Genomic DNA, 17,471 nt, shown 5'->3' on the forward strand with positions numbered 1-17,471 from the left:
GGACTCGGAGGTGCTGATTCCCATCCCAGTCGCTTCACACTCGGCTGCGAACCGATCCAGTGAGAGCTGAAGATCCTGGCCAGATGAAGCCATCAGGACCACATCATCTGCAAAAAGCAGAGACCTAATCCTGCAGCCACCAAACCAGATCCCCTCAACGCCTTGACTGCGCCTAGAAATTCTGTCCATAAAAGTTCAGAACAGAATGGGTGACAAAGGGCAGCCTTGGCGGAGTCCAACCCTCACTGGAAACGTGTCCGACTTACTGCCGGCAATGCGGACCAAGCTCTGACACTGATCATACAGGGAGTGGACCGCCACAATCAGACAGTCCGATACCCCATACTCTCTGAGCACTCCCCACAGGACTTCCCGAGGGACACGGTCCAATGCAGGGCTGGGTGAGGAGCCGAGGGTCCTTGTTTTTTATATTTCATGGAGGTCTTCGAGCTGCTCTTTGTCTGATCCCTTACCTAGGACCAGTTTGTCTTGGGAGACCCTACCAGGGGGCATAAAGCCCTTGGACAACATAGCTCCTAGGATCACTGGGACACGCAAACTCCTCTACCACGTTAAGGTGGCAGCTCAGAGAGGAGCCTACTGAAATGCGATTTTCTTATTTAAATGGGGATAGCAGGTCCATTCTATGTGTCATACTTGATCATTTCGCGATATTGCCATATTTTTGCTGAAAGGATTTAGTAGAGAACATCGACGATAAAGTTCGCAACTTTTGGTCGCTGATAAAAAAGCCTTTCCTGTAGCGGAAGTAGCAGACGAGTAGCGTGACGTCACAGGTTGTGGAGCTCCTCACATCCAAACATTGTTTACAATCATGGCCACCAGCAGCGAGAGCCATTCGGACCGAGAAAGCCACGATTTCCCCATTAATTTGAGCGAGGATGAAAGATTGGTGGATGAGGAAAGTGAGAGTGAAGGACTAGAGGGCAGTGGGAGCCATTCAGATAGGGAAGATGCTGTGAGACCTGATATTCAGCTGGGAATGACTAAAACAGTAAATAAACACAAGACATATATACAGGTAAAAGCCAGTAAATTAGAATATTTTGAAAAACTTGATTTATTTCAGTAATTGCATTCAAAAGGTGTAACTTGTACATTATATTTATTCATTGCACACAGACTGATGCATTCAAATGTTTATTTCATTTAATTTTGATGATTTGAAGTGGCAACAAATGAAAATCCAAAATTCCGTGTGTCACAAAATTAGAATATTGTGTAAGGCTAATACAAAAAAAGGATTTTTAGAAATGTTGGCCAACTGAAAAGTATGAAAATGAAAAATATGAGCATGTACAATACTCAATACTTGGTTGGAGCTCCTTTTGCCTCAATTACTGCGTTAATGCGGCGTGGCATGGAGTCGATGAGTTTCTGGCACTGCTCAGGTGTTATGAGAGCCCAGGTTGCTCTGATAGTGGCCTTCAACTCTTCTGCGTTTTTGGGTCTGGCATTCTGCATCTTCCTTTTCACAATACCCCACAGATTTTCTATGGGGCTAAGGTCAGGGGAGTTGGCGGGCCAATTTAGAACAGAAATGCCATGGTCCGTAAACCAGGCACGGGTAGATTTTGCGCTGTGTGCAGGCGCCAAGTCCTGTTGGAACTTGAAATCTCCATCTCCATAGAGCAGGTCAGCAGCAGGAAGCATGAAGTGCTCTAAAACTTGCTGGTAGACGGCTGCGTTGACCCTGGATCTCAGGAAACAGAGTGGACCGACACCAGCTGGACTGCTGCTGAGTGGTCCAAAGTCATGTTTTCTGACGAAAGCAAATTTTGCATTTCCTTTGGAAATCGAGGTCCCAGAGTCTGGAGGAAGACAGGAGAGGCACAGGATCTACGTTGCCTGAAGTCTAGTGTAAAGTTTCCACCATCAGTGATGGTTTGGGGTGCCATGTCATCTGCTGGTGTCGGTCCACTCTGTTTCCTGAGATCCAGGGTCAACGCAGCCGTCTACCAGCAAGTTTTAGAGCACTTCATGTTTCCTGCTGCTGACCTGCTCTATGGAGATGGAGATTTCAAGTTCCAACAGGACTTGGCGCCTGCACACAGCGCAAAATCTACCCGTGCCTGGTTTACGGACCATGGCATTTCTGTTCTAAATTGGCCCGCCAACTCCCCTGACCTTAGCCCCATAGAAAATCTGTGGGGTATTGTGAAAAGGAAGATGCAGAATGCCAGACCCAAAAACGCAGAAGAGTTGAAGGCCACTATCAGAGCAACCTGGGCTCTCATAACACCTGAGCAGTGCCAGAAACTCATCGACTCCATGCCACGCCGCATTAACGCAGTAATTGAGGCAAAAGGAGCTCCAACCAAGTATTGAGTATTGTACATGCTCATATTTTTCATTTTCATACTTTTCAGTTGGCCAACATTTCTAAAAATCCCTTTTTTGTATTAGCCTTAAGTAATATTCTAATTTTGTGACACACGGAATTTTGGATTTTCATTTGTTGCCACTTCAAATCATCAAAATTAAATGAAATAAACATTTGAATGCATCAGTCTGTGTGCAATGAATAAATATAATGTACAAGTTACACCTTTTGAATGCAATTACTGAAATAAATCAAGTTTTTCAAAATATTCTAATTTACTGGCTTTTACCTGTATATACTCTATTAGCCCATGTGATTAGAATAGCAAAAGTCTTTCTTTGTTGGCAATGTTGACTTTCACAATGTTTTCAAAATAATAGTAAATGTTTGCTTTGTTTCCTTGCAGTGACGAGTGTTTCTCCAGTTATGCTCCCTGACGGCCATGAGCTCGTGCAGCAGTTTTCTCATCTCTTTGGAAATGTCGATACAGGATGGACTGTCAGGTGAAACCAATTCAAAATATCTAATTTATTTATTTCAATTCAGCCACTGAGAAAAAGCTGTTAACAAATAATGTATTTGCTTGGTTGGCCCTCATCCAAGCTGGTATTTCAAAGATGCATAATAGGAAATCAAATAGTGTATGTCCTTCGCTATGTGGTAGGTTCCTGCGGACGTTATCTCCTTCTGTTGTTGACTATTTGTTTCATACGGTGTTGATGTGGAAATGTTTGCCTCTGCATTTTGTGGGTGTGGCACAGAACGGAGATGTTGACATGCGGAGTTTCAAGCACTCTTCATTCTTTAGCAGGTGACTTTTCAAATGATGCTACATATTAGCAGTGGTGCTAACGCTTTTGCCGCATACTTGACATATTACGGTTGTCTGTTCGACATCTTCCCGCTTGAAGCCAAACCACCGCCAGACGTCAAAACAGTGGACCGTCTCTGTTCGTCAATATTGTCAGATCCCAAGGAATTGAGGCTCAGACAGATTCCCAATTTATCTTTCTTTATTTCACAAAAGTCAACGTTTTCTTACAACGAGCTCAATCCCCGTGTCTCGCTCTCTTTTCCAGGTTAAGCCATTGGTAACAACACTGACTTGACCCCTGGAAAATCTGTTTGCCTTTTTACTTTAACATCTTTGTAGATCTGCCAATCCAGAGGTACCGACCCCGATGTCCACGCGATGCTGCAGAGTCTTGTCAACCAAGACAGCCCCACAGCATCCAGAGCCTTAAGGAACTCTGGGCGGATCTCATCCACCCCCGGGGCCTTGCCACCGAGGAGCTTTTTAACTACCTCGGCAACCTCAGCCCCAGAAATAGAAGAGCCCACCACAGATTCCCCAGGCACTGCTTCCTCATAGGAAGACGTGTTGGTGGGATTGAGGAGGTCTTCGAAGTATTCTCTCCACCGATCCACAACATCCACAGTCGAGGTCAGCAGAACACCATCCTCACCATACACGGTGTTGATAGTGCACTGCTTCCCCTTCCTGAGGCGGCGGATGGTGGTCCAGAATCGCTTCGAAGCCGTCCGGAAGTCGTTTTCCATGGCTTCCCCGAACTCCTCCCATGTCCGAGTTTTTGCCTCTGCAACCGCTGAAGCCGCACACCGCTTGGCCTGTCGGTACCTGTCCGCTGCCTCAGGAGTCCTATGAGCCAAAAGAACCCAATAGGACTCCTTCTTCAGCTTGACGGCATCCCTCACCGCCGGTGTCCACCAACGGGTTCTAGGATTACCGCCACGACAGGCACCAACTACCTTGCGGCCACAGCTCCAATCAGCTGCCTCGACAATAGAGGCGCGGAACATGGTCCACTCGGACTCAATGTCCAGCGCCTCCCTCGTGACATGTTCAAAGTTCTTCCGGAGGTGGGAATTGAAACTCTCTCTGACAGGAGACTCTGCCACACGTTCCCAGCAAACCCTCACAATGCGTTTGGGCCTGCCAGGTCTGTCCGGCATCCTCCCCCACCATCGCAGCCAACTCACCACCAGGTGGTGATCGGTTGAAAGCTCCGCCCCTCTCTTCACCCGAGTGTCCAAAACATGAGGCCGCAAATCCGATGACACAACTACAAAGTCGATCATGGAACTGCGGCCTAGGGTGTCCTGGTGCCAAGTGCACATATGGACACCCTTATGTTCGAACATGGTGTTCATTATGGACAATCTGTGACGGGCACAAAAGTCCAATAACAGAACACCACTCGGGTTCAGATCCGGGCGGCCATTCTTCCCAATCACACCTCTCCAGGTTTCACTGTCGCTGCCAACATGAGGGTTGAAGTCCCCCAGTAGAACGAGGGAATCACCCGGGGGAGCACTCTCAAGTACTCCCTCGAGCGAATCCAAAAAGGGTGGGTACTCTGAGCTGTGGTTTGGCGCGTAAGCGCAAACCACAGTCAGGACCCGTCCCCCCACCCGAAGGCGGAGGGAAGCTACCCTCTCGTCCACCGGGTTGAACTCCAACGTGCAGGCTCTAAGCCGGGGGGCAACAAGAATTGCCACCCCAGCCCGTCGCCTCTCATTGCCGGCAACGCCAGAGTGGAAGAGAGTCCAGCCCCTCTCGAGAGAACTGGTTCCAGAGCCCTTGCTGTGCGTCGAAGTGAGTCCGACTATATCTAGCCGGAACTTCTCAACCTCGCGCACTAGCTCAGGCTCCTTCCCCCCCAGCGAGGTGACGTTCCACGTCCCAAGAGCTAGCTTCTGTAGCCGAGGATCGGACCGCCAAGTGCCCTGCCGTCGGCTGCCGCCCAGCTCACAATGCACCCGACCTCTATGGCCCCTGCTATGGGTGGTGAGCCCATTGGAGGGGGGACCCACGTTGCCTCTTCGGGCTGTGCCCGGCCGGGCCCCATGGGGACAGGCCCGGCCACCAGGCGCTCGCCATCGTGCCCCACCTCCGGGCCTGGCTCCAGAGGGGAGCCCCGGTGACCCGCGTCCGGGCGAGGGAAATCTGGGTCCTTTATTTTTATTCGTCATGGAGGTCTTCGAGTATACAGTAACATATACAGTATGTTGTGTTCAAAAAAATAAAAAATGGAAACCTGTCACTTTTAAAGAATGTATTTGTTTATATTTGAAGATGAATGTGCCTGTGGATGTTCTCATTCACCAGGTTATTGTTATTCTCATGACATTCCACTGGACGTTTGGCCTCTCCTCCGAGTAGTTTTCATCTGTCCATGCTCATAGACTTTGCTTGGACAGATGTAGTCTGTGCGCTTGGTGCCGAGGTCCTAACTATTTGTGCTCTAACGTGAGAAGGAGCGTATGCTCGGGAAGGAATGCTTTTATTTTGTGGCGCACAAAAAGAATGTGTCCATCAACAAATGTGAACCATAGAAGAATCGTCCATACACCGTATCCTATTTTATTGAATGCTTCATACACTAAATTAGACTAGACTACTGCAACTCACTTCTTGTGGGGATCCCCTGCAAGAACATCCAGAAGCTGCAGTACTTACAGAATAGTGCTGCTAGGATCCTGATGAGAGTGCGGAAATATGACCATATCACACCACTTCTCAAATCCCTTCACTGGCTTCCTGTTCCACTCAGGATTGAATACAAAGTTTCCCTACTAACCCACCAGTGCCTCCATGGAAATGCCCCCCTCTACATCAAAGAACTGCTCACCCCCAAATCCTCCACACCTAACCTCCTCTCCAAACTTCGAGGACAAAGCTCCGAACAATGGGAGATCGGGCTTTCTGCTCCGCCGCTTCCAGTCTGTGGAACGCTCTCCCTGACCACCTGAGGGCACCACAGACTGTGGATGCTTTTAAAAAAGGCTTAAAAACCCTTCTTTTTAAAAAAGCGTTCTTTTTTTTTTTTAGATATATGCGTACTAGTTCTAGCTATTAGGGTATTTTCTGTCTGATAAGATAATTCTTCTCACTAAGCAGATTTTATGTTCGAGTGTTTTACTTGTTTTAAGTGTTTTGGTCCTAAATGATCTCAGTAAGATATTACAGCTTGTTGCTGAGATGTGATGACCTATATTGAGTAAAACATGCTTGAAACTAGAATATCAAGTGTTGCAAAGCTGTGTCATCAACACTCACAAGTATTAAACTACTTTTTTAAAGTCATCATTTCTTACTTCAAGCATGAAAAAAAAAATCATGATGCCGAGCGCATATCATTATGTCAAGATAATGGCACTAGCATTTACCGGTACTTCATTTAAGAATATTTTTCAACATATTGAGCAAAAATTTCTCTTTTTTTCTACCAAGAAAAGAGCACTTGTTATTAGTGAGAATAAACTTATTTTAAGCTATTTTTGGGTTCATTGAGGTTAGGGACGGCGTGGCGCAGTGGAAGAATGGCCGTGCGCGACCTGAGGGTCCCTGGTTCAATCCCCACCTAGTACCAACCTCGTCATGTCCGTTGTGTCCTTGGCCAAAACACTTCACCCTTGCTCCTGATGGGTGCTGGTTAGCGCCTTGCATGGCAGCTCCCTCCATCAGTGTGTGAATGTGTGTGTGAATGGGTAAATGTGGAAGTAGTGTCAAAGCGCTTTGAGTACCTTCAAGGTAGAAAAGCGCTATACAAGTACAACCCATTTATCATTTAGCTAATTAGGGCCCGCAATGGCCCATTGCATAAGGACTCCCACAGGGAGTCCTTATGCAATGGGACATAAGGACCTATTGAAATTGTAACGTTTTATTCTTTATTAGGGCCCGCAATGGCCCATTGCAAAAGGACTCCCACAGGGAGTCCTTATGCAATGGGACATAAGGACCTATTGTATTTGTAAGGTTTTATTCTTTATTATTATTATTCTTCCGCTTCTTTGCGCTATAATTTGACCCCCTTAGCATGCTTCAAGACTCACCAAATTTTACACACACATCAGTAATAAACGCCAGAACGTTTTATCAAAACACCAAACCCCAAAACTCAAAATTGCGCTATAGCGCCCCCTAGGAAAAAAAAAAACTAGACTGCCTGTAACTCCCACTAGGAAGGTCGGAAAAACATGAAACAAAATCCTCTATGTAGGTCTGACTTAGACCTAACTTTCATAATGGTACATTCTCGGGCTAAAATCAACAGGAAGTTGGCAATTCCCCCTTCAAGACAAAATAGTAATAAAAACAGTCACTTTTGCCTCTTTGAGCTGTAATTTGACCCCCTTAACATGCTTCAAAACTCACTGAACTGAACACACACATCAGGACTGGCTAAAACTGTGATCTAATGAAAAAACCTAACCCCAAATCTAAAAATTGTGCTCTACAGCAATTTTTTAATAAAACGCACAAAAAACTGCTCCTCGGATGAAAAATCTGACAAAACTGCCTGTAACTCCCACTGGGAAGGTCGGACAGAGATGAAACAAAAACCTCTATGTAGGTCTCACTTAGACCTACATTTCATAAATTGACAACCCCCAGCTAAAATATACAGGAAGTTTGCTATTCCCCCTTCAACACAACATTTTTGTAAAAACCCGTCACCTTTCTTCAAACATTATCTCCTCTGAGCACGTTTGTTGTTTCGGCTTCAAACTAACACAGGAGAGAGATTGAACCCTTCTGATTAAAAGTTGGTGAAAGAGTTGTGATACCTGCTCCGGTTTTGATTTTATGACCCTTCAAAGACCCGCTGCACTGATGCTCCTGCGGTGCTGTTTTTTTAAGATGGCTGCTCAAAAGCAGGAAGCACCAACGTGCCCACACAATGCAGACAAGGTAGGTACACTAGACAAAAGTCTTGGGACACTTCAGACTACAAGTAGACAAAAGTATTGGGACACTTAGGACTAGCACCTGCCAAATACGCGGGCCCGAACAACGCTGCTTGCAGCTTTAATTTGCCAAATGTTCTTCTTCTATTGGCAGATCATTTTGCTTAGTTCAAATAAAATACCCCACATTTTTGTCTTTTTTTTCTTGTTTTTGAACACTGACTTTTTGCAGTGTGCATTGTAGCACTTTGAGGTTGTTTGCTCAATATAGAGTGCTTTTTACAAATAAAATCTATTATTATTATTACTGAATTAAATTGTATTGAATCGTTCGTTCACTAAATTGATCGCATCAAATCCTTTTGTTTTTTCCATAAATTGTATCTGAACGGTGATGTGAATGAAATGGACGATCACAAGGAGATTTACATCCCCGACAAACACACCACCAAATGTCAGGAGCAGTCCTGACAACACCACTACTTCTAGTTCTAGTTCTAGTTCTACTGACGACACTGGGAAAAAAATCATCTGAGCATTCCCAGTTGTGTTTCCAGATGATGTGACATTGATGTTCCACTACATATAAATGGTCCTTCTCTTTTCATCTTTTTAGGTTTTCCAAGTTGGACCTTTGTGGCTTTATCCTCAGGGAAGTCTTGGTCAACATTGAAGCTGTTGGAGAGCCAAGTGACACAAGCTTCAGCTGCAGGGTGGGACAAATCATGGTGAGAACATTAAAGCTGCCAAGTACACTAAATGACTTCTTAGACTAGATAGTTTGAGAAATAGTCGTCTCTGGTTTATCGCAGCCAATTGGTTCCAGGCTGGACCGTGGTAAACGTATTTCCACTGAGTAGGATCATTTTGGATACATTAGATATTTTCATAGTTGGAGCATAAAAAGCTGTTAAATATACAAACCCCGTTTCCATATGAGTTGGGAAATTGTGTTAGATGTAAATATAAATGGAATACAATGATTTGCAAATCCTTTTCAAGCCATATTCAGTTGAATATGCTACAAAGACAACATATTTGATGTTCAAACTCATAAACTTTATTTTTTTTTGCAAATAATAATTAACTTAGAATTTCATGGCTGCAACACGTGACAAAGAAGTTGGGAAAGGGCATGTTCACCACTGTGTTACATGGCCTTTTCTTTTAACAACACTCAATAAACGATTGGGAACTGAGGAAACTAATTGTTGAAGCTTTGAAAGTGGAATTATTTCCCATTCTTGTTTTATGTAGAGCTTCAGTCGTTCAACAGTCCTCTGTCGTATTTTACGCTTCATAATGTGCCACACATTTTCGATGGGAGACAGGTCTGGACTGCAGGCGGAGCAGGAAAGTACCCACACTCTTTTTTTACGAAGCCACGCTGTTGTAACACGTTCTGAATGTGGCTTGGCATTGTCTTGCTGAAATAAGCATGAAAAAGACGGCGCTTAGATGGCAGCATATGTTGTTCCAAAAGCTGTATGTACCTTTCAGCATTAATGGTGCCTTCACAGATGTGTAAGTTACCCATGTCTTGGGCACTAATGCACCCCCATACCATCACACATGCTGCCTTTTCAATTTTGCGTCGATAACAGCCTGGATGGTTCGCTTCCCCTTTGGTCCGGATGACACGATGTCGAATATTTCCAAAAACAATTTGAAATGTGGACTCGTCAGACCACAGAACACTTTTCCACTTTGCATGAGTCCATCTTAGACGATCTCGGGCCCAGAGAAGCCGGCGGCGTTTCTGGGTGTTGTTGATAAATGGCTTTGGCTTTGCATAGTAGAGCTTTAACTTGCACTTACAGATGTAGCGACCAACTGTATTTAGTGACAGTGGTTTTCTGAAGTGTTCCTGAGCCCATGTGGTGATATCCTTTAGAGATTGATGTCAGTTTTTGATACAGTGCCGTCTGAGGGATGGAAGGTCACGGTCATTCAATGTTGGTTTCCGGCCATGCTGCTCACGTGGAGTGATTTCTCCACATTCTCTGAACCTTTTGATGATATTATGGAGCGTAGATGTTGAAATCCCGAAATTTCTTGCAATAGCTGGTTGAGAAAGGTTTTTCTTAAACTGTTCAACAATTTGCTGACGCATTTGTTGACAAAGTGGTGACCCTCGCTCCATCCTTTCTTGTGAAAGACTGAGCATTTTTTGGGAAGCTGTTTTTATACCCAATCATGGCACCCACCTGTTCCCAATTAGCCTGCACACCTGTGGGATGTTCCAAATAAGTCTTTGATGAGCATTCCTCAACTTTAGTTAATGATTATTTGCAAAAATAATAAAGTTTATGAGTTTGAACATCAAATATGTTGTCTTTGTAGCATATTCAACTGAATATGGCTTGAAAAGGATTTGCAAATCATTGTATTCCGTTTATATTTACATCTTACACAATTTCCCAACTCATATGGAAACGGGGTTTGTATTTTGTAACATTATTAGAGCCCTCTAAACATGAAATAACACTTTGTTTCATGCAATATCATATCCTTGAGTGTGTTCTCCTGTAGATAACAGTAAGTACTCCCGGGGAGCTCGCAGGGTCCTACGAGCATCATTGCTATCACTGTGGCCTGCACGTTAAAACACAGCCACAATGTGGAAATACTTCTTTAATGTGATGATTATTGTGCATTTATGATCGCCATTTTCCTCGCTTGTGGCTCCAAAGTAACAGCACGCCGTTACATATCGCCAACCACGGAACATGTCAAGGGTCAAAAAGGAGTCAAGGTGTCACCCATCCATTTTCTTCTGCTTATTCGAGGTCAGGTCGGGTCGCGGGGGAAGCAGCCTAAGCATATACATACACACACACACACACACATATATATATATATATATATATATATATATATATATATATATATATATATATATATATATATATATATATATACACATATATACAAATTTTTATACACACATATATACATATATATATATATATATACACACATACATATATACACACATATATACACATATATATAAATACATATATACACATTTATATATATATACATCCGTGACGTGCAGTCACTAGAGGCAGGTGAGGCGGGGCCTCACCTGCCATCATGGAAAGAAAAAAATTTAAAAAGAAAAAAATATATATTAAATTGTTAAATGTATGCAGTGATTATACTATAAAGTTATTTTCCATTTAACTTCACCAGTTTTAGATTATTTTTATTCAAAATCGCTGAATTTTCACATTTGCCGTTCAAATACTGAGAAGAGACGGTGCGGTGATCAGCAGCCAGTTGAGGCACGTCACTCAGTGCCTCAACATGGACGGACTCGGCTAACTGCTGGCCTGCTGTGCAGTGAGACTGTATTGCTATATGAATTATATTATACATTTCCATAGTTTAGTTAGCTGAGGTATATAATGTACAGTGTATTTTGTCAACAACTGTATGTGTGTAACGTATTTCTTGTGCTGAGCAATCATAAAACTGTTGCAAAAGACACACTGGGTGAGGCTCCAGTAGTCCTGCCTCCTGCACCCCCGCCGTAGAATTGTTATATCAACTAAAGCCCACACTTAAACTTTCCACGTGCAAGATTGAATCTATTTAAAAAAGTTATTTCATAAGAAGCCAAAAAGTGCAAAAACAATCATGTTCGTGTTGGAGGAGTTGTGAATGACTGCAGGGCGACAACATTAGGTACACCTGCAGACTGCAGGTGTACCTAATTCACAACTCCTCCAACACAAACATGAGTGTTTTTGCACTTTTTTGGCTTCTTATTAAATAACTTTTGTAACCTATTTTTATGGGCTTTCCTCTTTGTGATGTTAAGTTCCTGTTATGCGCTGTTATACAGTATATGCCTTGAGCTCTTATTTTGAAGGCGCTAAGAGCGGAATTTTGACACGTTGGAGTGGAGCGGAAGTTTTTGAAAGAATGTAAATAAAGTGGTCCTCGTGTAAACTGGAGCCTCCGTGTTTGTTATTTTGTAGTTTCATACAGTATAGGCCACATTTATAAACCCTCGGTTACACTTTTTTAAATAGATTCAATCTTGCACGTGGAAAGTTGAAGTGAGGGCTTTAGTTGATATAACACTCTCGTCAGGGGGTTCATTAATCCAGCACAACATGGACTTCATTTATAAGTAAAGGTAAGACCATAATAACGTTTTTTTTATTAAATGTGCTTTTTTGTGTGCTACAGTTTGTATGTGTAAAGTTAAAGTTAAGTTAAAGTAGCAATGATTGTCACACACACACTAGGTGTGGTGAAATGTGTCCTCTGCATTTGACCCATCCCCTTGATCACCCCCTGGGAGGTGAGGGGAGCAGTGGGCAGCAGCGGTGGCCGCGCCCGGGAATAATTTTTGGTGATTTAACCCCCAATTCCAAGCCTTGATGCTGAGTGCCAAGCAGGGAAGAATGCTGGTATGAGCTTTTAAACATACCGTATTTTCCGCACCATAAGCCGCCCTGGGTTATAAGCCGCGCCTTCAATGAACGGCATATTTCAAAACTTTGTCCACCTATAAGCCGCCCCGTGTTATAAGCCACATCTAACTGCGCTAAAGGAATGTCAAAAAAACAGTCAGATAGGTCAGTCAAACTTTAATAATATATTAAAAACCAGCGTGATGTGGGCGCGCATGGAGTCGTATATCAACATGGACGGAGCTGCGTGAAAAAAGCCACCCGGCCTCTTCGCGTAAACTTAAACTTACCTTAACCACTCGCTCATCTTTTCTTCATCCATCCCTTCGAGTTAGCTTTTATGATGACGCCGGCTGGAAAGGTCTCTTTTGGCAAGGTCTTCCTTTTGAATATCACCATGGGTGGAAGTTTCTGGCCATTAGCATGGCAAGCTAGAACCACAGTGAAGGATGACTTCTCATTCCCTGTGGTGCGAATATTCACCGTACGTGCTCCCGTTGTATCCACAGTGCGGTTCACAGGAATATCAAAAGTCAGTGGAACCTCGTCCATGTTGATAATGTTCTCTGGCCGGATCTTTTTTTCAGCTATCTTGTTTTTACAATATGCACGGAAAGTAGCCAGCTTTTCTTGAAAGTCTTTAGGCAGTTGCTGTGAAATAGTAGTCCGTGTGCGGATGGAGAGATTGCGTCTTTTCATGAACCGGAAACCTGTCGCTTAGTAGGAGCCATTTTGTGGTCTTTACAGATGTAAACACACAAAGGAAATGAAACGTAATATCCGCGCGCTTCTTCTTCTTCTACAGGGGCGGGTGGTTGCTTACAGTAGAAGAAGAAGCGCTTCCTCTTCTATGGGGGCGGGTGCTTACCTTGGCGGTTGCTTGCCGTAGAAGAAAAAAGATGGCGGCTGTTTACCGTAGTTGCGAGACCTAAACTTTATGAAAATGAATCTTAATATTAATCCATATATAAAGCGCACCGGGTTATAAGCCGCACTGTCAGCTTTTGAGTAAATTTGTGGTTTTTAGGTGCGGCTAATAGTGCGGAAAATACGGTAACCCGTTAACTGCTGCCAATCAAATGGTGAATAAGATACTCTTTAGGGTTCATATGTTTGTAAATCTGACTGTGATGAAGTCAGTGCCTCACCAGCCATCAACCTCACCGCACGTCACTGATATATACATACAGTATACAGTGGTGGTCAAAAGTGTACATACACTTGTAAAGAACATCATGTCATGGCTGTCTTGACTTTACAATCATTTCTTATTTGTTTGTGATGTAGTGATTGGAGCACATACTTGTTGCTCACAAAAAACATTCATGAAGTTTGCTTCTTTTATGAATTTATTATGGCTCTACTGAAAATGTGAGGGTCAAAAGTATACATACAGCAATGTTAATATTTGCTTACATGTCCCTTGGCAAGTTGACCTGCAATAAGGCGCTTTTGGTAGCCATCCACAAGCTTCTGCTTGACCACTTGACCACTAAATTGGTGCAGTTCAGCTAAATGTGTTGCTTTTCTGACATGGACTTGTTTCTTCAGCATTGTCCACACCTTTAAGTCAGGACTTTGGGAAGGCCATTCTAGCCTGATTTAGCCATACCTTTACCACTTTTGAGGTGTGTTTGGGGTCATTGTCCTGTTGGAACACCCAACTGCGCCCAAGACCCAACCTCCGGGCTGATGATTTTAGCTTGTCCTGAACAATTTGGAAGTAATCCTCCTTTTTCATTGTCCCATTTAAAGCAGCAGTTCCATTGGCAGCAAAACAGGCCCAGAGCATAATACTACCACCACCATGCTTGACAGTAGGTGTGATGTTCCTGGGATTAAAGGCCTCACCTTTTCTCCTCCAAACATACTGCTGGGTATTGTGGCCAAACAGCCCCATTTTTGTTTCATCTGACATCACATTGACAAAGATAAGACCTTCTGGAGGAAAGTTCTGTGGTCAGATGAAACAAAAATGTAGCTGTTTGGCCACAATACCCAGCAATATGTTTGGTGAGGCCTTTAATCCCAGGAACACCATGCCTACCGTCAAGCATGGTGGTGGCAGTATTATGCTCTGGGCCTGTTTTGCTGCCAATGGAACTGCTGCTTTAAATGGGACAATGAAAAAGGAGGATTACTTCCAAATTGTTCAGGACAAGCTAAAATCATCAGCCCGGAGGTGCTAATGTAGTGACCAGTGAATCTATATAAACTGTTTATAAAGTACATTTTTTGCCGTGTCTGGAAAAAAAGTGATACTTTTTGTCTTAAAGAAGAGTTTACTTGTTTATAGATAAATCCTGACACTTTTGGAGGGACTGAGCGTGGAGGGGTTCATTTGCACCGAACGGGTCGTCTCCACAAACAAACAGTTTGCAGACATATTCAGGAAGAGAATTAAACATGTGACGATGGATGCAAAATGTACACCAAAGCATATCCAAGACTGTCAGGTTCAAACACCGAACTATCTATTAAACCAGACAAGAAGCAAGGAATCAGGCAGTTCAATGTAGCTCATGAGGAGAAACGTTTGGGGTTACAGTCTCCCACCACGCTCTGAGGGGAAGTCCCACGCGCTCCTCTATTTACTCGGGAGTTCCCTAGTTAACATCACTGAGGCTGCCTCTAACAGGAGTGGTCACACATATCACGCAAAGCAGCTTCCAGTACGCACAATACGTGACGGAATGTGCTGGGGGCTTTGTCTCTGCTTCGTCTGCGTGCTAAAGTGTGTGAATGTAGATTAGAATCCTCATAGGCCGTTTTAAACCAAACTAGGTGTAAAATCACTAATCATTACCAATGATTTAAAGGTTTCTTACTTAGCAAGGTAATACAGTACATATGGACAAGTTATTGATATTGATTTGTTTCTCTCTTCTGTAAGTTCCAGGATATAGAAGGTCCACAGAAAGCCCCTGAGGTGGTCCACGTCCTAGGTGTGGATGACCCAGTGTGGCTGCGAGGTGCCGGGTCGTCTCCACAGTCCACCGACTGCTGCCTGTACCTGAACGTGACGCTACGCTGGGAGTACCCGCCTGACATAGTGCGCCACTTCAAGGTACACTACCGCCAGCTCAGCGGATCACAACCCACAACCTCTGCAGACCAGCTGCTTTTGGTGGGCCGGGCATATTCCAAATTGTATAGAATAACCGAACTCCCGGTTCCTGAGCCCCCAGGCCTGCTGGAGCTGCTGGTGGAGCCAGTCACCAGGGAGGCGTTTCCACTGCCAGAGAGCTGCTGGGGAAGAAGAACTTTTAGCTACACTCAAGTTGATTGTAAAAACTGTTAACCTCCTCAATGTCATTCATCACAAGACAAGGCAGGACTCTTTTAACAACACTTCATTATCAACTCATTTACTCATGGATTTACTAATATATTCACTGATGGATTTACCAGAGACCAAGAGTGATGATTATTATCAACACTTAAAAATATAGCCATACCCTCAGGGAGGAAGGACCCTCCCAAGTATGAAAGAGTACGTTTATGCAGCCCAGCTCAGGTGTTTTGTTGGCAGAGTGTTAATGTAATACCAAATGATGTCTGTCTGTAAATAAATAATTATGTGGCAAGATGGAAGGAAGTTGTAACATTCTCAAGGTTCTCAGGTTCAATCACTTTCAAGCGAAAAGGAAGTAAAAAATGTTGTCAAATATAAAATGATTCTGGAACACGGTTTACAGTTTTTGAACAATTGGAGTACCTTGACACAGACAAAGCAGAGGCAGGGCGATATCACGAGTGTCAGCACATTTGCATTTGTGAATAATCATATATTGTGTCTAACTGGGGCTGCTGAAATGACCCCCCCTTCCTTCAGAAGCAGCCTCAGTGATGTAACCAGGGACCTCCCAAATAAATAGAGGAGCACGTGGGTCTGGACCTTAGAGCGTAGGTTGGATCTGTAACTATGAGTACAGCCCAATACGTCTCTCCTCATTGAGCCAAATTGAAGTCTGTCTCTGCATGATTCCTTGCTTCTTGTCTGTTTCATAGATGTCATCAGTGTTTGAAGCTGACAGGCCAGCCGGGAGACAAAGTCAATGTTAGACAAAGTTACTGAAGAGTTAGTAGAGGGCAATGATGTCATCACACATCTAAGACTTTTCTGAAGGGCCAGTAAAGTGAGTGGTAGATCACAATCCATGGGTTGGTGACCCTCATTTAGACTAGTTGTGATAGGTTGGTTATTTCTACTCGTGTTATTGCAATGACAAAATACACCAAAAAAAGTGAAAATTGTGAGTGAAGGCGGTGGCTCAGAGGAAGTGGTCGGCCAGAAAATTGAGGGTTCCTGGTACGAATCCAGTCAGTGCGATAGAGACTATATGCTGCATGCATGATATAGAAGACATGAGTGCGATACAGACTTTATATGCTGCATGCGTGATATAGACATGATCAGTGCGATACAGACTTTATATGCTGCATGCGTGATATCGAAGACATGATCAGTGCGATAGACTATGCTGCATGCATGATATAGAAGACATGAGTGCGATACAGACTTTATATGCTGCATGCATGATATAGAAGACATGATCAGTGCGATACAGACTTTATATGCTGCATGCGTGATATAGAAGACACGATCAGTGCGATACAGACTTTATATGCTGCATGCGTGATATAGAAGACATGATCAGTGCGATACAGACTTTATATGCTGCATGCGTGATATAGAAGACACGATCAGTGCGATACAGACTTTATATGCTGCATGCGTGATATAGAAGACACGATCAGTGCGATACAGACTTTATATGCTGCATGCGTGATATAGAAGACACGATCAGTGCGATACAGACTTTATATGCTGCATGCGTGATATAGAAGACACGATCAGTGCGATACAGACTTTATATGCTGCATGCGTGATATAGAAGACACGATCAGTGCGATACAGACTTTATATGCTGCATGCGTGATATAGAAGACATGATCAGTGCGATACAGACTTTATATGC

The 17,471-nt window shown here is 43.7% G+C and overlaps 1 protein-coding gene across 1 annotated transcript in view; it reads left to right on the forward strand.

Moving 5' to 3' along the window:
• Nucleotides 1–15,878, forward strand: part of LOC133615668 (cytosolic endo-beta-N-acetylglucosaminidase-like) — a 55,585-nt gene extending 39,707 nt beyond the window's left edge. The window contains exons 12-14 of the mRNA XM_061974426.2: nt 2,751–2,847; nt 8,676–8,787; nt 15,383–15,878. Of these exons, the coding sequence (XP_061830410.1) occupies nt 2,751–2,847; nt 8,676–8,787; nt 15,383–15,790 (617 nt within the window). The 3' untranslated portion in view covers nt 15,791–15,878. The remainder of the gene's footprint in view (nt 1–2,750; nt 2,848–8,675; nt 8,788–15,382) is intronic.
• Nucleotides 15,879–17,471: the final 1,593 nt, after the last annotated feature.

This window comes from Nerophis lumbriciformis, linkage group LG22, assembly GCF_033978685.3.
Source record: "Nerophis lumbriciformis linkage group LG22, RoL_Nlum_v2.1, whole genome shotgun sequence".
Classification (NCBI taxonomy): domain Eukaryota; kingdom Metazoa; phylum Chordata; class Actinopteri; order Syngnathiformes; family Syngnathidae; genus Nerophis; species Nerophis lumbriciformis.